The following is a 24,464-nucleotide window of genomic DNA, read 5'->3' as shown; positions in this document are numbered from 1 at the left end:
TCTCTCTCTCTCTCTCTCTCTCTCAGAAAAGTGCATAGCGCCACTCTATTGTAGTAACTCTGCTCTAAGCGCGAAATGTTTTTCGGTCAAATTTGTTTCATCAGTGAGATTTTTGTTTTGGTGTCATGCGAAAGCAACGGCAACAATCTGTTTGATTGATTTGCGGATAGGAGTTCAGATGGCTTATAATTGATCACTCTGAGGTTGCTGAAATACGTAGCAGGAAAACGCGTTTTGGGGCCTTCTAATTGTCGTAAATTTTCTGGGGGAGACAGGACCCCACACATCCACCGACGACGCGCTTTACGACTTCCGCGTGGTGACCGGCTCTCAGGAATTCTAACAGGATTTTGTTCGGCCATATCATTTAATGTCCCTTCTCCTCCAAAATCTGGTATTCAGGTGGGCACGGAGTGGAATTTCGGTTATGCGTTTGCAACCATTTGATCCTCCAACCCAATAGACCTACCCCCCCCCCCCGACGCACACAGTATCCGGAGAAATTTTATTTCTGTCCTCTCACCCCTCCCCCTCAAAATTGATCTGACTCGTACGCCTATGTCGGCAATGTATTTACGTATTTTACAATAGCTAAGTCTTTAACTCGATATCTTCCACATTGAACAGACGAATTATTTGTCAATTTAAATCAACGTTGATCTTGTGATCTTACCTGGAAAAGATGTGCTTCTGATATCCAATATTTGAGACAAAATAACCATTTTACCATTGGTACACGAATGGTATACCATAATGCGTTTCAGCGCCATTTGTAACAAGGGACTCGAAGAACGAGGCTATAGACATATTCCACAAGTCATGTTAAACGGTGGCGCATATTCTTATCTGGAGAGCATGCGCAATAAATACTATCGGTGTAGACTGGTATAACCAGACGCTAGATTGCCATTCGATCGAGACTTCTGGCGTATTTCGCCGAACATAACTGATTTGAAATTAAAGTTAAAACGGAAACGATTGAATGTAAATCAGTTTTTATATATTTATATTACGTTATTATATGTGTTGCTACCCATTTGTGTTGATTTCAGGTCCCAAATATTAGCGATTTAGCCCCTTTAACGTGAAATAACAGGGCCGGCGGAAGCAATTCTTGATTGGGGGTGGGGCTACCATCCTAAGTCCTTAGGCGAGGGTCTAAGGGCCGCCTAGGCCCCGGAATCTTGGTGGTCTAGATCGTCGGAGATGCTTTCCGGGCGATTTCTGGCTAATAAAACTACGTGCACTCAGCAATGAATTGAAATAGTATTTCTTGTTTAACTCCCTTACCATAAAAACACAGTCGATGGTGGTTTAATCCTATGATGCCGAACCTGACAAAAAATGCATAATAATACCAAGGTTGTGGACACTCTAGATGTCACATGTTTTATCCGATTTTGATGAAACTTAAAATGTTTATTACCGAAAGATCTCGGTTCCTTTCGATATTGGTCCATATAGGACCCTCACTTCCTGGATTATGGCCCCTGTTTGTACGAACAATCATATTTTAGTTTGTGGACCCTGTAGCCAGGTGTGCCGCCATTTTGTCATGTGTTTCAAGGTGTGTCGTTGGCAAAAACGGTTGAGAATCACTGCATTAAGTAATATATTGATATTGTACGAGTGCGATAGCACGAGGTCAATATCTTTATATTACGCAACGTCTTGCACGAGACCATTAAAAACTTAGGCCTAAAATACAGATACTATCCAGCACATGCATTTCAATGAAATACGTCATGCGGGTCCAATATTACAACTAGTATAAATAATGTACGCTTGGCACATCAGGTTGGCTACGGTGATATGTACGGCAACAATAAGTTACGTGTTTTTAGTATGCTACTATAGGCTAAACCCCGTTATCCCTCCGCCTCAAAATCATAAATATTTACCGAAACCTGGCAGAAAATGTTAATTCTAACCCTCTTCGTCCATTCTAGACCAAAAAATCAACAAAAATTGGCATGCAAAAGGGGAGAAAAGAGACATAGGGGGAATTGCTATAAATAGACGAGATGGTGAAATTTAATGGCGGTCTGCCTCCGAATGGTCTCAGACATGAAGGTGTTGACTAGAGTGTATGGTGGTCACGTGATCGCGTGCCGACTGTGGAGGTCGGCAGTCATTTTACAACCGGGAAGATTTAGCCTAAGTTGGCATATATCAACATGCCGGAGAGTTGTTGTAGTTTTGGTTAATTCAATGTCAGGCGAAAAGGGAGTGGATTATCATTTCATAAGTAGGTAAGATATATTATAAGTGAAATAGTGATCTAATAGATATAGTATAATCATGATAATTGTGTAAAATAATTTAATAAACACGGCGAGAAGACGTCGAACACTGGAAGTTTGAGGCCGGAAACCGGGCGGGTCTATATTATTAGTACGGTACTGATACTTTTATTATGTAATAATTACAAGGTCCGTGCGTTTAGCGAACTTCCAAATTAATGTATATTTAATTATTATGGAAATTGCGCATATTATATATATACACACATTTTGCATTGTACGAAGAATATCGCGGGGAGTAAAGTCTACTTATTGGAGTGGAGTGCTAGACATGCACTCACTGGCCAGTAGTTGCTTTACTATCGGTTAGTTTTACTCCCTCGGATTTTATTAATTAGGCCGACATTCATTGTGCACACCATAGATAATACCGTACAGAATAAAGTGAAAGTTTCTTGCAATATTTATGTTTCTTTTTTTCTTCTTCTTCTGAAAACCCGCTTAAAACCCCCGAACTAGTTAAAAAAAAAAAAGGTTAATAATAATAAGTAATCTTGATAACTTCATTCCCAGTCAAATTTTGTAAAAAAAAAAAAAATAGGCCTGATAGTGATATAATGATATTTTTTTTTAATCGCTGCTAAGGTTAGTCTTATTTTTTTGTAAAATTTAATATACCGCCGTATTTTTCAACAAAGAAAAATCAGACACCAGATCATGGAAATTGAAATTCATACAGGCCTAGTACTAAGGCCTTGCTAGGACTACTAGGAGTGTTTATATTTTCCTTTTTTTTAAAAAAAAATATTTCCAATCGGCATCAGATATTATTCTACTGGTAAATGATAGAAGTCATAGATTATTTTTAAAATCGATTTTATTTCTTTACATGATATAGATAGTTTGTTATCTGTCAATCAAGCAGTCCTTTCATTTTAAATCGTCCAACTGAACAAATTATTTAGATCTATCCAAAATAAAGTTTTATGTGAACTACCGAGGAGCAATGTTCAAAATTTTGCTGAACATTTTATAGATCTGGACATTCGAGGACGTTCACTGTGCTTAATTAATAAAATAAACATGATTTCGTCAGTTCTGCATTACAATTTACACTATGTTATGTATGTATGGTCATGGATGGCGACCATGCCACGGTATTCATGATGATGATGATTATGATAAGAGTTATTCTAAATAATAAAGCCCCCAAAATATGCCAGTTGACCAAAACGATTTTGTTTTTAGGACAGTAAGGTAAGACCTTTCAATCATCATTTTTTTGGTTGATATTGTTGAATTAGAACTGCTTTTTTAATGGGCTTACACGCGTCCGCCCTCCGTCAGTCTAATTTCCTTTGTTAACATCGCGTTCGTCCGGGCACTTCCGTGATTCTTTCCCGGTTGAAACGTCATGGCGGCCAGTCTCCAGTCATTGGTCTCCAGTGACGGCCCACGGCGTTAACGTTACGTCAATGGGGATCACGTGACCACAAAACACTCTAGTCAATATAATTATACCACAGAGTAATGTATTTTTACTCTGTGATATATACACCTCTATGAGTCTATGGTCTCAGACTAGCAATTATTTGCCCATTGACTTCAATGTTAAATGACTGTCACAGGCTGTAGTGTAGCTTTTTGTTCAACATTCCGTTGGTTCCAATCTTTATACGCACAATGGGGACCACATAGGCACATTTGGCAATCTCCTCATCATAATTTTGTAGGGGGTTGACCGTTTAGATTTTTTGCTACCCTACGGGGATTTGAAGTTGACTGGGAGTGGGGTGAAAATCTCACTTCCGAATCCGACATAATTAAATGATTGCTCTGCAGAAAGACACTTTACATCCCTTATCCCTTTCCCAAAACTGCTATGAAATTGCAAATTTGGTCCCTTTTCTCCAATTCTAGACCAAAAAGTCAACCCAAAAATGCAGGAAGAGGGAAGAAAACAATTAAGGGAAAAATTGTTTATTTATAACTCGCACTAATTACTACTAGTCGGAGTCCGAATGATTCGACCGTAATTGTCTCCCTTTTTGTGACGTCATCGATGATCAGGTCAAGTAAAAATGGCTATCGATAGTATTATCGTCAGCATGCTGCTGAAGAAGTAACAAGCTAAAGTTTTCATGTTTATTATAGATCACAAATAATAGACAAGAGTGAATATGGTATGTTAAAGAAGCTAAATCGCTAATATTTGGGACCTACAAATTGACACAAATGGGTCGCAACATAATAATGTAATATGAATGTAATTACTTCCATTCAATCGTTTCCGTTTTTACTCTAGCCTACTGTGTGAACCATCGTAAATTTTAAACGGATTTCTTCGATTATGAACAAACTACTTAACTTTGGTTATTATAAACTTACCTGTGTGTTTGTATTGAACTCCCGTTCGATAAAATCCATTGCACAACTAATTATCACAACGATGAGAACAAGTTCTCTCTTGAAAAATTTGAAAATTTGCTTGTAATTTCGACAGAGTCGATGTCAACAATGTTTTCGTGACGTATTGGTCGAATCCAATATACTTGTTGCGGGGGTTGGTTAACTTTGAAAGATAGTTTAACAGCGCGATCATTTTGATCGTATACGGGTTTGGGCGACGAAAAATATCAATTGAAGGCAATTACATAGGAGATTTATATGGAAACCATTGATCGCCAGTCTATCAAATTCTCTTCACAATCAAAATATCACTGATTGCACGGATACTCGTAAAAATAAAGTCATGTATAAACTATAAATATCCTATCTTCTTTATGTTATAAATAATTTAACAAGGATCATGAAGCTTACCTCCGAATTCTCTGAGTGTATTTTTAATTTTATACACATTCTTTCGATCGAATAATAACCGCTTCAGTAACATCTTTAAGCATGTTGCGGCAGACCTCAGCATGTCTATTGGGTGCCCGGGTGGGTATATAATGCTACTAAGCCCGTATGACCCCGTAAGAAGCGGAACATTAATTCTCGATTCTACAGTTTTGACCGAAGTGTGATAAAGCCCGTAAAACGAATGTATAGTTGTGTTTGTGCGGCATGCGTGTTCAAAAGTAAATTATCCCATCCGAGTCGCTAATCAAATAATTAGAACAAAATATTTCAAAAAGTAAAGCTATAAAATTTGCAGAGACTTTACTAGAATGTAAAAGACGGTAACTAAATACAGGATTGCGGGTAGTTATGTGTGCGAACGCTCAAACTCAATGCCAATTGTCGTACGTATCCAGACCACTCGGACCAAAGACTACTCGGACTAAGACCAGTCGGACCAAAACAAGACCAGTCGGACCAATTAAATTATATTATAAGGCTAGACAATATGCTATTTATTTATTATTACAAAGAAGCAAATAATTCTTATACGGAATTCTTATATTTAGAGTTGTTTAGTTCAATTTTGTGTACGGAAAATAAATCAACGATAAGTTTTAAAATTAATTAATAATGGTGTCAAAAAAAATATCAATCTAATTTTTCTTATTTACTCTTGCAATGAGACTCGGTATGTCCAGACTTTTGACAGTTTCTGCATATACGGGTATACTGTTCTTGTCTGATAGCCTAATTTTACTTTTTCCACATTCGCGGTATCCCCAGTGGTTTCATTCCGTTCTACCCCACTAACCCCTGGGTTACTATATATGGGGGGGGGGGGGAGACACGTTTTCAAGTTATCCGCCCTTGATGCGTTAATATAAACAGCACATAATAATACGAAGACCGGACGTTTATATGCCCCTTTTTAAACGTGACTACAAGTGTGGTTCTCGATATTTTGCGATTTGGGAAACAATTATCAATTTATTCAAACAACACATTATTATTAGTTCGAGTAGTCATATTAAAACACACACAATTATCAATTTATTCAAATAACACTTTATTATTGGTTCGAGTAGTCATATTAAAATAAACACAATTATCAATTTATTAAAATAACACTTTATTATTGGTTCGAGTAATCATATTAAAACAAACGCAATTATCAATTTATTAAAACAACACTTTATTATTGGTCCGAGTCGTCTTTCTGTTGGGTCCGAATAGTCTTTATTATTGGTTCGAGTAATCATATTAAAACAAACGCAATTATCAATTTATTAAAACAACACTTTATTATTGGTCCGAGTCGTCTTTCTGTTGGGTCTGAATAGTCTTTTTGTATGGTCCGAGTAGTCTATTTGTTTGGGCTGAGTGGTCTATCAGTTGGTCCGACTGGTCTTGAACCGAGTGGTCTTTGGTCCGAGTGGTCATGGATTCTTGTCGTAATTGACTTGAATTTCCTATGCTGTCACCCCTAATACGAAATGATATCTTCCGCAGAGCGACGTAACCATCTTCCATATTGGTATTTTTCTTTGGGAAAAGTTTGTGATATTTCAATTTTTCAAGAGAGAACTTGTTTTCATCGTTGTGATAATTAGTTGTGCAATGGATTTTATCGAACGGGAGTTGATTACAAACACACAGGTAAGTTTATAATAACCAAAGTTAAGTAGTTTGTTCATAATCGAAGAAATCCGTTTAAAATTTACCAAGACTCAGACAGTATACTTAATTTCAAAGCAGTTATGTTCAGTGAAATACGCCAGAAGTCTCAATCGAATGGCAATCTCTGCGTCTGGTTATTCCAGTCTACACCGATAGTATTTATTGCACATGCTCTCCAGATAAGAACATGGGGTCACCGTTTGACATGACTTGTGGAATATGTCTAACCTCGTTCTTCGAGTCGCTTGCTACAAATTGAAATTGCGCTGAAATGCATTATGGTACACGTGATTCGTGTACCAATCGTAAAATGTTTATTTTGTCTTAAATATTGGATATCAGAAGCCCATCTTTTCCCGGTAAGATCGCAACACCAATGTTCCAAGTAACGCTGAAGCGCACTATGGACATGGTACACAATTTGTGTACCAATGGTAAAATGTTTATTTTGTCTTAAATATTGGATATCAGAAGTCTACCTTTTCTCGGTAAGATTTGAATTGACAAATAATTCGTGTTTTCAACGTGTAAGAATTAGGAAGATATTGAGTGAGAGACTCAGCTACTTTGACTTTAAATCACGACTCAATATTAACTTCATCCTAAATTTTACAAGAGTCAGTATCATTACTAAAATGCAGTAAATAATGACTGTTATTATTTTGAGTTGACAGACAAAAATGGAATTCAAAACGGATATATTATTTTTTTAGTATGTTTACTGAGCAACCAAAGATGATCAGTTTTGTAAAAATATTCAGAACCTTAACAAAAAAATTTCTCAAATAAATCACATTTGTAGTCTAGTAAGGGGAGTGAACTTTGTACGATTACCTCCCTTTGCTAAATTGCTAATGCAACATTGCATGACCTTTCTATCACAGAAAATACTTTTAAACCTAATACTTTTTGAATTTTATTTTTAATCCTAAGTTATATTTGTCTGATCTGTTATTACTGTAATGGTTTTTGATTCATTTAGAAGTACAAAAGTGTTATTTTGGAATTGCTGTTTAGATTTGCTTCAGTTTGATATGTTGGATGATGACATTTGTTCAGTTTTTTTTTTTTGGTTTGCGATAAAATTAAAATAGTTTGTGGTCGCTGGTGACTGCCATCTTGGAATTGTGGCAGCCATGTTGGATTTCAAAATGGCCAATATCGAACAATTTTTTTTTTTAGTAAGGTTTGATTTAAGAATTTTTAATGAATAAACCACTTATTTTTGTTACACATATAAACACTTATAAAATCCATACAACATTATATAATGGTGGCCATATTGGATTCAAATATGACTGACATGACCTAATTTGCATATTTGCATCACAATGATTCTTACTTGGTTACATTTTGTATAATTGATTATTATTCTGTAAATGTAACTTGAATTTGAATATATATAAATAGTTAAAGAAGCTAAATCGCTAATATTTTGGACCTAGAAATTGACACAAATGGGCCGTAACGCATACAATAATGTAATAGGAATATATATAAACTGATTTACATTCAATCGTTTCCATTTTTACTCCAATTTCAAATCAGTTACGTTCGGCGAAATATGTCTGAAGTCTCAATCGAATGAAAATTTCTAGCGTCTGGTTATTCTAGTCTACATAGTATTTATTGCGCATACTTGTTGAATGTCTAGCCTCTTTTTTTGTGTCCCTTGTTAGAATGGGCCTGAAACGCATTATGGTACACGATTCGTGTACCAATGGTAAAATGTTTATTTTGACTTAAATATTGGATATCAGAAGCCCATTTTTTCCCGGTAAGATCACAACATCAATGTTGATTTAAATTGACAAATAATTCGTGTTTTCAATGTCGAAGATTTTGGATGATATTGAGTTAGAGACTTAGACACTTTAAGATTCAACAATATTACGCATTTTTTGTTTTTAATTTATTCAAAATGGCCGACATCATGGTCGACCTATATTTTTTTTTCATCATACATTAGAGTGTCAATTGGGCATGCGTTGTGCCAATTTTCAACAAGATCGGATATTTTGTCCAGGTGAGGGGGGTTGGGTGGCCGAATGGTTAGCACGTGCGTGCTGTATCATACGGCTTGTCATTGAGTCAACTGGCGTGGTTTCGAATCCCCGGTTGTAGGTGTCAAGGAGTAGGGTCGCCTGTCCAACCTCGTGGGTTTCTCCGGGTCCTCCGGTTTCCTCCCACTGCTAAAGACCCTTACGCGCAAGCGAATTATTGAAATAAAATTAAACCATATGTTAGTCCCGAAATGACCTAGTTTGTGTCGAGTGGACGTTAAACCCCATTTCTCTCTCTTGTCCAGGTGATATTATGCATTATTATGTGCTTCTGATCCATTGTTAATTCCTGAATTTTGTGCCATTGACCCCTGTGACCTTTCAGTGTATTTTAATTCTCTCTATATAAAATTTTAGACTAAAAGTACCCCGATTTACCGAACATAAATGTTCATATCTTGGCTTCTAATTAAGATATCTTCAGTCTGAAAACATTTTTATGCTATTTTATTTTAAATATAGCTTTATCAAATCGGCTTATTTATAAATAAATCCATTAAAGATACATTATAGGAGATTTTTATAGAGAGTTGGCCATTCTTGCTATAACAATTCAAAAGTAGACGATGAAAGAAGAATATATTGAAAATTTCAGTCAAATTATTTTATTCTGAACAAAGTTATCATCGTTGTAATATTTGACTAGAAATGTTAGTCTCCTTCTAATTGAGCTAGAATCCATCCGAATGAAGCTGTTCCTGTCACTAGTGTCAGGTCCTCCATGGTACACCACTGATAAGATTAAACCACATTGAAAAAATAGAATATTAACCATAAACATGATGATTTATATTATTATTCGCTCATAAGAAAAATAAACAGGTACATTTTGTAAATAATTAGAATGATGACATGATAATTACAACTATTGAAGTAAATATTTGTAATGATCATTCTGATCTTCTTCTCTTTTTTTGAACAATTAGAACAGCAGATATCTGTAAAATCAGGGGCTTTATGTTAAATACTGTAGGCATGTAGATCTATCTCCTTGCGCTGTTAAATGTGTGTAACATTTGTTTCATTGGCTGCAAAGTGCAAACCATACTGCAGGCAGCGATCTATCTACGTCATACTTCGAGAATAGATCACTGCCCTAAATGCCGTCCATTTAAAATGCTCACGCGATCATTTTGGGGCGGGACTTATCGACTGGACTACTGCTTTCTATACACAAATAACCCGAAGCACGTGTTTTATGTAAACACATATGTCAGGTTGGCAAAATGTCAACTTCTGCCACTCCGGTAAAAGTGATATATATAATATGTGCTAGTGGGTAATATTGCAATACAGTCTTTACCATTGTAAACTGTCTATAGAGTTTCAATCTGTTTATCTTTCAAAACAAGGTTAGATTCTCCTAAATTTGTCTTCGCAAACAAAACCGCCTCTGTGAAATTATCTTTCATGGGCGCCGCCATATTAAATAATAAGAGGACTATTTTGTGATTCAGCTCTGAATAGTTTGACATCTTTCATACACACAACGGCTAAATAAACATATTTAATTTCATTCAATATGACAATAGAAGAGAAATAAATACTTCTAAAAATTTCTAAAAGCATACTCAGTGTTTTCGACTAAAATCGTCGATGTAGGAATTAAAACGTCGGTTAATTAGGTTAGGGCCTGTTTACAGGCGCAGCTAGCTGTAGACAGGCAGCCTATGTTTGGGATGAGTGCAAATATGTAGATATGAACTTTGCCAATATGTTACACCCAAGATATTTATTGATTTTTTTAAAAATTAATTATCTAATTAATTATAGTTATTATTATTGATGACAGAAAAAAAGTAATTGTTATGGTTATATCTGTTATATATTTATTTGATTATTATTATTTATTATCAGTGACAACATAGATTACTAATATCTGTGAATTATTTACTCTATACATTATCTCACCATGGTCAGTTCTTTTTGAAATTTGTGACTGTAAGTAATAGAGGTAGCATTATTAAGCTTTCATATTTCATATGAAAGCTTATTGTTTCTGTTAAGATTATTATTATTATTCTTATTATTATTTTTTTTTTGTGTTTTATCCACAAATCAGATTTACGGCTTCTATAAGGGGAAAAAGGTGGAATTTCGTCGCAAAACCGGCACCGATATCCGAAAACCATGAAATTTGGACACAATACGCCCATTACCACCCCAGACTCGGTGCTTTACTTCCATTTTGATCCCATTAAAAAAAAAAAGAGTTTTAGCAAAAAAACGATTTTCGGAATTTAATATTGGTTTTAATTAATTTTGAAATTGCAAATGCAAAGATATTTTATCGCCTCTCCCGTATGTGATAGGTATTAGTACTATACACATTATCCTTAAAAGACAATTTTTTAAAATGACCGCAACGATGTATCGACACTAGAAACCGAAATCGCCTATTTTGACCTTTTTTGACTGCTGAGGCATCCTTCTGGTGGTCCAAATCTCTGGAATTTCTAGCGGTTGGCTGCGCCGCGATGATATTTATCACATATTAAAAGGAGAAAATGCTCAGATATCAAGAACAATAAAAATTCGATAAAATACGGCAATTTTTTAAGCAAAAAAATCTTTGATCGGTGGGGGTGGGTTTCGAATTTATTTTCAACGTTCTCGGAATTCCAGACTCTTCTATTTTTAATATGTGATAGCTTGAATCCCAAGGTACATCCCGTGCAAATTTGAAGGCAATCGGCCCAACGGAACGTTGCCTGGGCAGAGCAAATCAACAACGGTAGCGAAAATTTGCTCATTCTTCAACGCTTATTATAATAGATCAATCCGGGTCCCCGATCCACCGTCACATACCAAACCACTCCGAAATATACCCAAAATCCCCAAATCGACCGTAATTTCTTTTGACTTCGCGCATGCGCCACGCTGGAACCAAAGGTACGATGACTACCAAATTCCGGCGAGGAACTTTTCACGCTGGTACCTAGGTGCCCTGAGAAATTCAAGGCGATACCTGCATTCGTTCAGGTCGTTTGTTCTTCACACGGTTCCGGTCGTTCGGCTTTTTCCGCCATTTACGGCTTCAGTAAATGCGAAAAAAGTGGAATATCGGCACCGATTGTACGAAAACCATGAAATTTGGACACAATACGGCCATTGCCACCCGGTACCTTGTGCCTTACTCCCATTTTGATCCGATTAAAAAAAAAGAATTTTAGCAACAAAAAAAAAGATTTTCTGTCAACTGATGGTCTCCATTTGGAATTGAATATGAAGAACAGTGAAAAATCCACTTGAACAGACGTGAAAATAAACCATAATAGGCTGTAATATGTTCAATGCGTCTCTTATTTCTGAAATTAATGCATTTCAGGATAGCTCGAGATCAAGATCGATTTTTTGGTGTTTGAAAATTTTCAAAAATTTGTATTTAGCCTTTGACCTTTTGCGTGCCGACAAAGTTGTTTACAGGACAATTTATGCCTTTAATTTTCAAAATTTACAAATTTAACCTAAATATTCGAACAGCTAAGGTCAATCTGATTCAAACAATGTTAGTTCCGTTCAAAGTTATTTCATTTATTTTTTGTCCCTTTTTAGTTCTTTCCCGCCATTTTCGTTTCATGTTCTCATCCGTCCCGTTTTTAAACGGCTTGATCCATTTTTCTGAAACTTCTGGAACGGAAAGTCATTCCGATTACAGCAATCCAACTCTCAGTTATTTCCCTTTAGTTTTCAGATTATTTTGTTGCTCGGGTGCAATGTTTCTCACTATATTTAGACTTGTAACTTCGCGACTTTTTCACCGATTTTGATAATTATTTTTTGTTCATTTTTCTTTTAAGATACTTGATATAATCCATGTCACGTGACGATGAATAAGAAAGCTTTCATATCTGCATGGGACAGTAGCAGATCTAGTTCTTGTTCTTTTTGTTTAATTTTATGGGTGTGAAATTGTAGAATCTGTTAGCAGGGCTACACAGAAGTTTAGGAAAACTGGATATTCCTCTTAAATTCAGCAATTGATATGATAAATGAATATGACCCGAGTATTGCCAATTTGCCTGTATGTACTGTAAATGAGGTATAGGCCTAATGTTGATGTTTTAATATTCTATATATTTTCAGGTGAGTTCCATACGTGTATGTTTTTCATAAATTAATCTCATATAAAAATGGTTAAATATTACACATCAACAGCTTTATTTAAATACACCTGGGATCAAGTGGCAATAGCACTATGGCAAAGATACCCAAATCCCTATAGGTAAGCAATTATTGAGTATTTTCGTTGTTTGGTTTTTTTTTCAGAGGATATATATATTGTAAACAAACATAATCAATTTAGTATCAAAAAGAAGATTGGTATTTGCTCCAAAGAGGAGTCAACTCAGAAGAAATTGTGCGAAAGTTATGTGAACTCCCTTTATAGAGTTTTATAATCTACCCTATACTATAAGATTAACATGGTTACTAAACTTAGTATATTGATTTTCAGTGAATCTTTATGACTTGAACAGCTAAATCCATGATGTTAAAAGTTTTGTATACTAAACGTTAGCATGGGGCAGAACTTGATAAAAATCAAACAAAATCTATTAGTTTTCTGATAATTACTTAATGAGTTGTTACTCTTAATCAGATTTTAATGTATTATAAAATATACAACAACTCTTGTTGACTGCCCGGTCAATATAGCTGCTGTGGGCGTATGTTTCGTTGCCTGGCAACCTATCTTTGCAAATCTGATAGATCAAGATAAATGCCCCTACAAAAGGCGCAAAGAATCTCAGACTCGGGTTTTGTATTTGCGCCATTTCGATTTAAAGGTGAAAAAAGGTGTAAAAATGAGCTATTTACAACCTATTCTGGCTTTTCATATTTTAAAATATTTCTTCGTAACTTTCATAAACGTGTAGCATTAATCCATACGAAGAGAATCTATCTCAAAATTAGTTTGTAATATGAGCAGTTGCAGAGAAATGGTCAGTTTTGCATGAGTCACTTTTTACGCTATTTTGCCTGTAGTAAAATAGTCAATTATTATTGGATTTTCATAACAGTGACACCATTTGATGCGTAAAGTCAATTGTGACTAGTTCAATCCACTTTAATATTTTCAGTGTCACCGGAAATGACGTAATTTGGGCAAAAACTGTATTTATAGCCTTCAAAACAAATAATTCATGCAAATGAGTCGTATTTGTTATTTGTTTAAAATGTTGATATTTGATTCCAATCAACAAATAGAATGAACCCATATGATCATATAGATATCAAAAAATGGTTTCTTACTTGTTCAGTTGCGGAGAAATAGGCGATTTTCAACAGGTCACTTTTTCAAAGTTTTTGGTCCTTAAAAGTGTTAATTATTATTAATTAATATTCGATTGACTTTAAATTTATATACAGTGTTTAAGGCCATGGGACAAAGAAGCCTATTGAATTTCAGAGATTTCCGATAATTACTTCCAGAGTTATGACCCTTGATCACTTCAAAAAATCTTGTGGAACGCTCTAAAGGCCAAAGTTAATATCCAATTGACTTTAAATTTATATACATTTTTTAAGGTCATGAGACGTTAAATTTGTAATTTGTTTATAATTAAGATATTTGTTTCAAATCAACAAATAAAACGAACCCATGCGATCATATAGATATCACAAAATGGTTTCTAACATGTTCAGTTGCGTCACTTTTCAATGTTTTTGGTCCATAAAAAAAGTGTCAGTTATTTTCATAAAATTTTCACCATGTGATGCCTAATGCCATTTATGATTTCCTAAAACATTTTCATTATCACGGGAAGTAATGTCATTTTGGCAAAAACTGTATATTTATCCTACAAAACAAATATATGCTTGAACTGAAGTAAGTGATATTCATTATTGTCCCCCGCCTTTCGAAGAAAGCAGGGGACTATTAATTAAAATGGGTTCGTCCGTCCGTCCGTCTGTCTGTTTGTCTGTCTGTCTGACTGTCACACTTTTTGGAGTTCGAAGATGAGCATTTTCTGCTTAGGGTAAGCAGAGATAAGTCATTTGATTGGTTGATGCTTTGGGACACAATAACTTTAGTTCTAATTAAGTGAGAGTGATGAGATTTGGTGTATAGTTTCATTACATCAATACTTTGACTAAGTTCGATAATGAGCATTTTCTGCTCAGGGTAAGCAGAGTGATAAGCAATTTGATTGGTTGATGCTTTGGGACACGATAACTTTAGTTCTAATTAAGTGAGAGTGATGATATTTGGTGTATAGTTTCATTACATAAATACCTTGACTAAGTTTGATAATGAGCATTTTCTGCTCAGGGTAAGCAGAGCGGTAAGCAATTTGATTGGCCAAGATTTTGGAACACAATAACTCTTCTTCTAATCGAGCTAGAACATTCAAACTTGGTGTAGGTGTTCTTTAGGTGAATGCCTCGATGGAGTTCGAAGATGAGCAGAGATAAGCAATTTGATTGGTTGATGCTTTGGGGCAAGATAACTTTAGTTTTAATTAAGTGGGAGGGATGAAACTTTGAGTATAGATTCATTTTATCATTACCTGGACTAAGTTCGATGATGCGAATTTTCTGCTTAGGCTAAGGAGTGATAAGCAGTTTGATTGATCAAGACTTTGGAACATAACTCTGCTTTTAATTGAGGTAGAATGTTTAAACTTGATGTAGATGTTCATTAGGTTAATGTCTTGACTGAGTTCAATGATTAACATTTTGAGCTAAAACTAAGCAGAGCTAAGCAATTTCATTAGATGCTTTGGGACAAGATAACTTTGATTCTATCGGATAGAGAGTGATGAAACTTAGTGTATGGTTGATAATCAGTTTGATTGCTTGATACTTTTGAAAAAAGGCTATTTATTTTGGGATTTCGGCAGGGGACATCAGCCTCACTGTTGGCTTGTTCGTTTTGAAATTATGATATTTGATTTCAATGGACAAATAGTATGAATCAATACCATCATATAAATATCAAATAAGTGTTTCTAATGTCTTCTCGTACCCAGAATTAACCAACTTTGTCAGTATCACTTTTTAAGATTTTTCGCATTTTAATAAGGCTTTATAAAGGATTAATACTGATCAAATGTTAATCAATTTTCTGTCATGCAAAGGACAATTGAAGTGGTTATTTCTTTAATCCAATTTAAATATTTTGTTGATAACGGAAGTGATGTCATTGTGTCGAGTCTTCGTTGTATAAATGGAACTGATACTGCTGGATTTATTGGCAAATTCTGTGTCCATTTTGTAACATGTGTCCAATGCCCATGTGGAAATTTGTGTAACATTTCCATTTGTATGGTAGGTGACATAAGTTCAAGGATGATGTGGCACCGGTGAAACCCATCATTACTGCATTGCAGTTCTAGTTTATTGAAATATTTTTTGTTTTTTAACAGTAAACATGTTTTATCAGAAGATGTTGTACACAGAGAAGTAATTAATGGCAAACTGTATACGAAACGACTTTTGACAAAAACGAATCCTATGCCTAGATGGGGAGAACATTTTGTTCGTGGTCCAAGACATATCTGTGTTGTTGAGGAATCTGTTGTTGATCCTAAGAATAAATCTCTCACAACATACACAAGAAATATTGGTATGCAGAAACTTCTGGTAAGTAGCCTACATGTATACACCATAAGTTCTTTAGCTACATACATGTAAACTAAGATAAAGGAAATGAAATGAAGTTGAACTTCCTCCTTTTCTGTACCGACTGGGTTATGAAGAAATTCATATACCATATGTGTGGCGGCATAGGAAGTCCTGACGGATGTCGTGCTGACGCAATCCGAGATATATGCCAAAATACAATGGCAAACAATATATAGGTCAATTTTCTGTTCTTGATATTTTACATTTATTAAACAATTATCTATGAAACTACAAAGTAGTGAAATAGAAAAATGATTTTAAATACTTTTACTTTGAAATATTCTGAACTGAACAATGTCGGCCTATTTTGTTGGTGTCTTTATAAAGTTGCCTTTTGCACACTCACACATATAGACACCATTATAAAGCCTGTTATGAGCAGTACATTACTACTAGCTATACAAAAGAAATAGTTCCCAGGCGCATCAAACAAACAAGCCCATTCCCTTGTCTCAATTATGCGACTTTTACAACCTGTTTTGAGCAGATTTCTCACTAGAAAGAAAGTGAGACTAAATTCTACAAAAACATCTATTTAATTGATTTTGATTGAGTTTCATAACCTTTTCAATAGAAAGAAGTCAGTTATTTACCGAAATACATTAACACTAGTCGTATTCCATTGTTTACAAATTGTCCAAGATGGCGGCGTCCACAAGGAAATTGTATTTCTCTACATTTAAACTCCCTTCAAGTCTCGAAAACACAGTAACTAAAACACCTAAATATTGTAAATATTTCTTAGTACAAAAATAAATATGGTCTTATTGTAAAGAAAAAATAGTGTGACATTGCGTAAAAATGAGTACTATAATAAGCGGCCCAGAAACTGAAATATCAACATTTGTTTAAACTGCATTTTCTCCCTTTTCATTTTTCTTCCGCAAGTGTCATTTAAATCATAAATATATCTCAACAAGTTGCCAACCAATTTTGACCATTTATAGACCATTTTGATCCCCAATTTGTGCTTGCTGTACACATATCAAAAACAATTTTTTTTAATTTTCACCATGTGAAGGGTTTTGCTGTGCCACCACACATGTGCTAATGCTATGAGGGAAAATTGCAGCCTGTTCATATCGAATTCCAACTGTCATGGGTTCTTTTACCCACACACCAACATAGATACACAGGACCTTGGTTGTTATCCCATCAAAACAGAGAGACACTCTCTATCTTGCATCACTGAAAACCTCTGACTTTTTCAACCAACGCCGGGATCAACCCTGAACCAGCTCCATGGACACTGAGCCAGTGGCTCGCTTGTTCATATGATTTAAGCACTTGGACCATTTTGACGCTGTTTGATAGTTTTAGAGTTAGTGTATTTACTTATATATATATTGCAACTATATTTTGCAGACAATCGTAGAAAAATGTGATTACATACAGAACCCTGAAAATTTAAGAACAACACAATGTAACCGCTGGGCGTGGTTTCAGTCATCACTCTATGGTTTTAGAAGAGCTTTACAAGCTTTCGGTGTAGAACGATACAAAAGTAATATCACCAAAAATGTTAAAGGTTTTAATATAACGTTAGAGAAATTATTTGTGACAGATATACCACAACAAACTAAAACCAAACAAAAATTAAAAGAAAAAGCTAAACATGCTGTAGATTTAGCTAAATCTAAAACACAACCATTGTTGACTTCTTCTAGTCAATTACCATGAATTATCATAAAACTTCTACTATTTTATTTGTTAAAAAATGACTTATACTACTTTCATTTGAGAAAAATTGAAATGTTGGTATCTTTGACTTAGTTTGTGCAGTGGATCTGTCTATATTTAAATTTTAAGATCTACAGATAGTCACTGTAGATATAACTAATTTTGTATTAAAAACAAAATTACAATTAAATCTGACCCATTTCATTATAAATGAAAATTTATTTGTATTGATTTTGTGTCACATCAATAATCAAAATACCAACCCAGATCAACACTTTATGTTGATCTAGATTAAAGTGTAGTTGTCATCTTTCTTGTAGTTCAGTAAAACGAAATGTAGCATAATGTTGTATCCACATGTAGTTTAACATGCTTGATCGTGGCTTACACTGTAATAAAAATATGGCCATTGCACAAGATCAACTTTGATTTTACTTATCTACTTTTTACCTTTGTCTATACTCCTGATTAAACAAAACAATAATGAATTTGAAAAATGTGGATCAATCTTACCTAAAAAACAACCTGAGTAAAACACAGATCCTATTTCGTTTCGTTTTTTATAGTACAAAATTTCATTTTACTTGTCTTCACAACACTAGGACCTGGAAGAGTTGTTATACAAGCGTTCTAGTTGATGTGATGAATTAGCCAATGAAACAGTCTGTCACAGCTAGTTCTTGGCGTTCTCTGCACAAAACTGTGGGTAAACCACTAGAAACATCAACGGTGATTGATTAATCAATGTTGGGCATCATAGGATCAAAAGCCGCTCGTATGACCCCTGATGCGACCTCCCAATACAACTGGTCAGATCTTCATGTAGTGTAGGCCATCGAAAGTATAAAAAAACAAAACAAAATATAGATCTGTATTTTAATCAGATTGTCTGAAATACACTCATGTTTACAATGTACATTATAAACACTATCATGTTTACATGTACATTAAAAAAAACAAAAAACAAATATTAAATGAATTCTAGCCAGTTAATACATTATATACTCTTCAAAAAAGTAGGGGACATTCTGAAACAATACAAAACTGGGGAAATGCACTGCTGTTTTTATAAGAGGTAACCAGTGTATGTTAAAATAATAGGCCAATTGCCTACACATGAACATAAACAGAATGGGCAGCTTATCTGACGGCCCCATTTCAGATACACTGTCAAAAGTGAAAATGGACATTTTTGATTTTGGTCTTAATAATGAGTAATTGCTCCACCAATCCTCAGACATTCAGCAATTCGTCGTGGCATGCTCCTAAACAACCATCCAATCACGATTTGGGGCGATCAGACCCACCCCTCTTGCAGTGCCACGGCCAATTCTTGCAGTGTTGTCGGTTGACGTTGTCGTCGATGAACACGTCTCCCAATCAAATTAAACGTAACACACTAAGGCAAAGATATGCTAAACAGTAAATCTTATGCAAGAACCGATAGGAAAGCAAACATGGATAGATAAACCAGGACGCTGCAGTTTTCATCAACCCTTCCTTGAAGTGTCAAATTTGACAATGAACCCCTCCCACATGTATGGCGCTATTGCGTGTCGCATGTGCAGCTCAGTGGTTCTGTTGGGGCGATAAGTTCTTCGTCTGTGAACATACTCAAAGCATGTCAAGTGTCCATGACTATTTATCATATCACAACCTGCATAGGTATTTGCATTTCAATATCCCCTAGTTTTTTTCTGAAGAGTATATATATCCTATCATTCCACTGAATAAGAATGTCTGACAAATTTGTTGATTTAATTCATGCTGATTTCATGTTCAGGGAACTGTGTAGGTACATTATAACCTTAGAAATGTATGTATTAGTCATCTTATTAGTAATATCAATATACAAACATATAATAATTGTAATGTTATTATTTTATATATTATGTTGATTCGTCAATTCATGCCAATTTCATGTTACAAATCCTTGAAGCAGCATATGAGTTTGGGAATGGGGAAGTACTGTTGTGGTTAGCATCATGACAACATCTTACATCTGTGACCTACTGTTTGTATTGTGTATTTATACCTAACCAAGTTCCTCATCAAGATATTTGAACCTACCAAAGTTCAGACCTGGCTACTCCCCTCTTATACCATCTTTCTATTAGTGCCATTTATGTCTAGAGTATAGACCGACATCGTACCTTATGCAGACAATAAGAGTGCTACGCATACATGAAAAAAATAGTAACTGACAGCAACTAGTCAGGTCCTGTTTTTTGAGCTACACATACTCACATAGCCAGTTGCTGTCAGCAAGAAACAGAGTCTTCTATCAGTAATGTTACAGTTATTGTAAAACAAAAATAAAAATGTTTGGAGTGCCCAAGTTTAGATTTGTCGTTGATTCCATAAAGTAGTTATGTTTTAGAATGGTGAATACTGTGTAATTAATTCAACATGTCGTCCGAGGGTTTAAATATGATATAGGTACGAAATAGTACCAAATGGTTTATTTGTATGAGAGTCAAGGTTTGGACTAAAATGCCTTGGAAATCGGAAGCGACTAGTATGTGTCTAGTATGTGAGATTGTCCGTTGTATTAACTGGACGGGTAGGCCTATTTACCTTCGGTTATGTGAATGTCAAATGAGCTGCTTCTTATCAACAAGATCAGCTCTGGACCGGTTTGATTCTACGTATCTCCCTTAGCTGAGAGAATAAAGATTTTTTAGCCGAGAAAAGATTTTCCGTCAAAGTGGTGATTGATTCCGAGGCAAAAGAAGTAATCATGACCAACCGTTATTTAGCCTTATATCCCACTCGCGGGTGTTACATCAACACCCTTGTCCATATACTATCCCTTCATTGTAATGACAAGTAACAATGTTACAAACCAATCAAAGGCATCCTAGTTAGCCAAATTATAGACACTAGCACTTCAATCTAAACGATCAGTACAACCCAGGTAAGCGAGTTAGCGACCCCGGTAACAAATTCGGAACCCCGCCAATTTGTCAAACCTCTGAACAACCACGGTAAGCGAGCTACCGCCACCGGTAACATATTCGCAAACCCCGCCAAGGGCCAACCCCGGTAACCGGCCCCCAGTTAGTAACCATGGAAATCCCACCGGGGTTTCAGAATAGTATAAATATAAACACCCGCCACATGAGTCCAATCAGTCTGAAGAGTTCAATACGAACGAAACTAGTCACTGACATTCGGGATAACCTGGTCTTCATAGACACTCTTATCTCTTGTATAATGTTACAGTTATATATGACCCAAGATATAAATAAACAATGGTTTCTTACATTTTCCAAACATTATACAAAATATTTATTTTATATATGTATCATGTTCACAAGATGATTTATTTTAAAGTCATTGTATATTATGAGTTATTGTTTTGGAAATTAAGCTTATCTATTTACCATATTACTGAAATCATACATTTTGGATGCAAGAATATGTTGCTGCATTTGAATTCTTCAAAATATTGGTGTATTATCATTGCTTCTCAGTATATTTGTTTGTTATATTCACCCTAGATGCAGTCATATACTATTAGTGTCTTATTGCTAAATACTGATTACTATCACAGTAGGGCAATTCAATGCTTAAAGAGACATAATGTTGCCACTTTGCTTTTTTTCTTCAATCTTCAATTTCCTCTAGTTGTATTTAATTTCTAATAAGTTCTAAAAGTATTGATCAAAAAAAAATTCCAATTTTATACAAATGTATCTTGTCACTGTGCTAGTTTATTTGGAATCAACATATACTGAGCGCCATGGAAAACGCATCACTTAGTTTTTCGTATAACAAAATGATCCTGTAAACATATCTTATTTTGCTTCTTATTGTGAACGATATTCAAATGGGAACACATCACTAACAACACATTTGTACACTTATGGATGTTTAATCTGTAATCAACAGTACAAAGTCAGGGGGGTCAAAACCAAAAGTACGACACAGATGTCAGTAGCGCATGTGTCCTCCAAGGGCTCTTACGCACGCTGTGCAGCGACGTCACATGGAATTTACCAATGTTTGAAAGAAGGCCTGGGGCAAATTGTTCCATTCTTGGACAAGAGCAGCTTCTAAAGCAGCAATGGTGTGCATCTGTGGTCTCCGATACAGACGGCGTCCAATCTGATCCCAGACATGTTCTATCGGTGCCATGTCCGGAGACCAGTCCAAGACATTGATGTTGTTAGCAGCCAGGTAGTCCATACTAAAACTGGCGGTATGCGGACGTGCATTATCCTGTTGGAAGTGCTGAAGTTGTGGGTGCGCTCAAAACATCGGAACAACAATTGGTTGCAAGACATCATCACGGTAGGCTGGTGATGAAATGTGAAGCCTCCCCACACCATTACACTACCCCCACCCCATCGATTTGTTTCAAAGACGCAGCAGTCTGCAAGACGTTCCCCAGGACGTCTCCACATACGTTGACAGCCATCAGCGTGATAAAGATGAAAGCGACTCTCATCACTGAAGAGAACACTTTGCTAGTCTACTCTTCTCCATGTCTGGTGTCCTTGAGCCCATATCAAACGCCGCTGACGGTGATGATCCCTGAGGATAGCTCCAACATAAGGTCGTCGTGCACGGAGTCCTGCTTCTATTAGATGACGTCTTACGGTGTTGGCACTTACTGGTCCTTGTCTTCCGACGACTGCTGCACCTGTTCGAGTCGCTGGGCGGAATCTGTCACACAGATGAGTGACCCGGATGTAGCGGTCTTGAGTCTGGGTTGTAACACGTTGTGTAACACGGTCACGTGTTGATCCAGCAACTCGAACACGTTCCACCAACCTTACAATAGTGGACTGATGACAATTGAAGTGTCTGGCAATAGCACGTGTAGACATGCCAGCCCTGGATATTCCCATGGCTTCATTCCGTTGATTTTCAGTAAATCTTGGCATCTCTAGCTCGATTCCTCCACACGTCCAACAACAAATTACGACAGATTGACGTTTCACAGTTCATGTACTGCACATTAAGTTGAAAACATGCTTTTAAAGGGCTCACACACAATGCTGCACGTGAATATTGGGTTTTTCATGTGCATCTCGTGCAATTTTTTTTGTGCACACGGGCCGATATTTTTTGCGTTTGGGAGCATTGTGTGAAACAATAGTTCATAGTATTGCATAATATTATACAAACAAAACCACCTAGTAATAAGATATTTGGGGAAAAAAGTGATGCATTTTCACTGGCGCACAGTATATTTGACCTCAAAGTAAAACAACTCTGTACATGAATTTTGTATCATTGTTTACAAGTTGCCATCTGCATGTATGCAGTAAACTTTACTACATACATACAGATAGCAAGTTGTAACAATACAATGTGTGAACTTTCTAATCAATGTTGTAGTGGTATCAGAGGCAAATTAATAATAATAAAGTTTTTGGCACTATGTTCTACTTGAATTGAAATATTAAATGCTAAACAATGTTAGAGAATACAGGGATTAGTTATATTTTTATATTAATTGTTGACAAGTGCTATGATTGTGATAGTTTATATATAGTGTGGGTGTGTGTGGTGATGATGATGATAATGATTATAGTATACATAAGAAATAAAACGATTTTCATTTTAAAATTGTTTTTCGTGATTCTATTTTACTGTTTTTTTTATACACCCACATGGAAATGTGGTCATATATTGCCGTCCGTCCGTCGTCCACTATTTCTTGTAAACACTCAGCGGGTACATTTATCATCTGATTGTTTTTGGGGGGGGGGGGTTGGATGGCCGAAGGTTAGCATGTGCGTGCTGTATTATACAGCCTGTCATTGAGTCAACTGGCGTGGTTTCGAATCCCCGGTTGTACGTGACAAAGAGTAGGGTCGCCTGTCCAATCTCGTGGGTTTTCTCTGGGTCCTCCGGTTTCCTCCCACTGCTAAAGACCCCTACGCACTAGCGAATTATTGAAATAAAACTAAACCATATGTTAGGCCCGAAATGACCTAGTTTGTGTCAAGTTGACGTTAAACCCCATTTCTCTCTCTCTCTGATTGTTTTGAAATTGATTAGTGAGATGAAGAAACCTATTAATTTAAATAACTTCCGTTAATTTCTTCTGGAGTTATGGCCCTTGTTTCAATTTTTTGCACCTTGTGAACGCTCTTAACAACAAAAGTTATCATCCAATCTGTATGAAATTTATATGCATCATTTAAATTAGTAAAACAAAAAAGCCTGTTGAATTTCAGCAATTTCCGTTTATTACATATAGAGTTATGCTCCTTGTTTCACTTTGTTGAATCTTGTGAACACTCTAAATTAGAATCTAATGACAACAGTTATCATCCGATCTGTATGAAATTTATATGCATCATTTAAATTA

At 35.7% G+C, this 24,464-nt stretch overlaps 1 protein-coding gene across 3 annotated transcripts; it reads left to right on the top strand.

The window, feature by feature from the left end:
* The first annotated feature begins 2,145 nt into the window (after positions 1–2,145).
* LOC126814467 (PRELI domain-containing protein 1, mitochondrial) lies at positions 2,146–23,720 on the top strand. 3 transcript variants are annotated; one of them, XM_050539618.2, is made up of 4 exons: positions 2,146–2,252; positions 12,914–13,052; positions 16,198–16,414; positions 17,822–23,720. In XM_050539618.2, the coding sequence occupies exons 2-4, from the start codon at positions 12,961–12,963 to the stop codon at positions 18,134–18,136; spliced, it is 624 nt and encodes a 207-aa protein (XP_050395575.1). In that variant the 5' UTR covers positions 2,146–2,252; positions 12,914–12,960; the 3' UTR covers positions 18,137–23,720. The 3 variants fall into 3 exon arrangements, with proteins under 3 accessions (XP_050395575.1, XP_050395576.1, XP_050395574.1); XM_050539619.2 differs by having other exon boundaries at positions 2,151–2,248; XM_050539617.2 differs by lacking the exon at positions 2,146–2,252 and adding an exon at positions 4,298–4,426.
* The last annotated feature ends 744 nt before the right edge of the window (positions 23,721–24,464 follow it).

Source organism: Patella vulgata, chromosome 3 (assembly GCF_932274485.2).
Source record: "Patella vulgata chromosome 3, xgPatVulg1.2, whole genome shotgun sequence".
Lineage (NCBI taxonomy): Eukaryota > Metazoa > Mollusca > Gastropoda > Patellidae > Patella > Patella vulgata.
Note: the sequence above shows the minus strand (reverse complement) of the source record. Positions and strands in the feature narration are given on the sequence as shown.

Coding starts and splice junctions, on each gene's coding strand:
- LOC126814467 (XM_050539618.2), top strand. CDS start 12,961: ATGGTTAAATATTACACATCAACAGCTTTATTTAAATACACCTGGGAT. Junction 13,053..16,197: donor AGATACCCAAATCCCTATAG/GTAAGCAATTAT, acceptor GTTTTTTAACAG/TAAACATGTTTTATCAGAAG. Junction 16,415..17,821: donor TTGGTATGCAGAAACTTCTG/GTAAGTAGCCTA, acceptor TATATTTTGCAG/ACAATCGTAGAAAAATGTGA.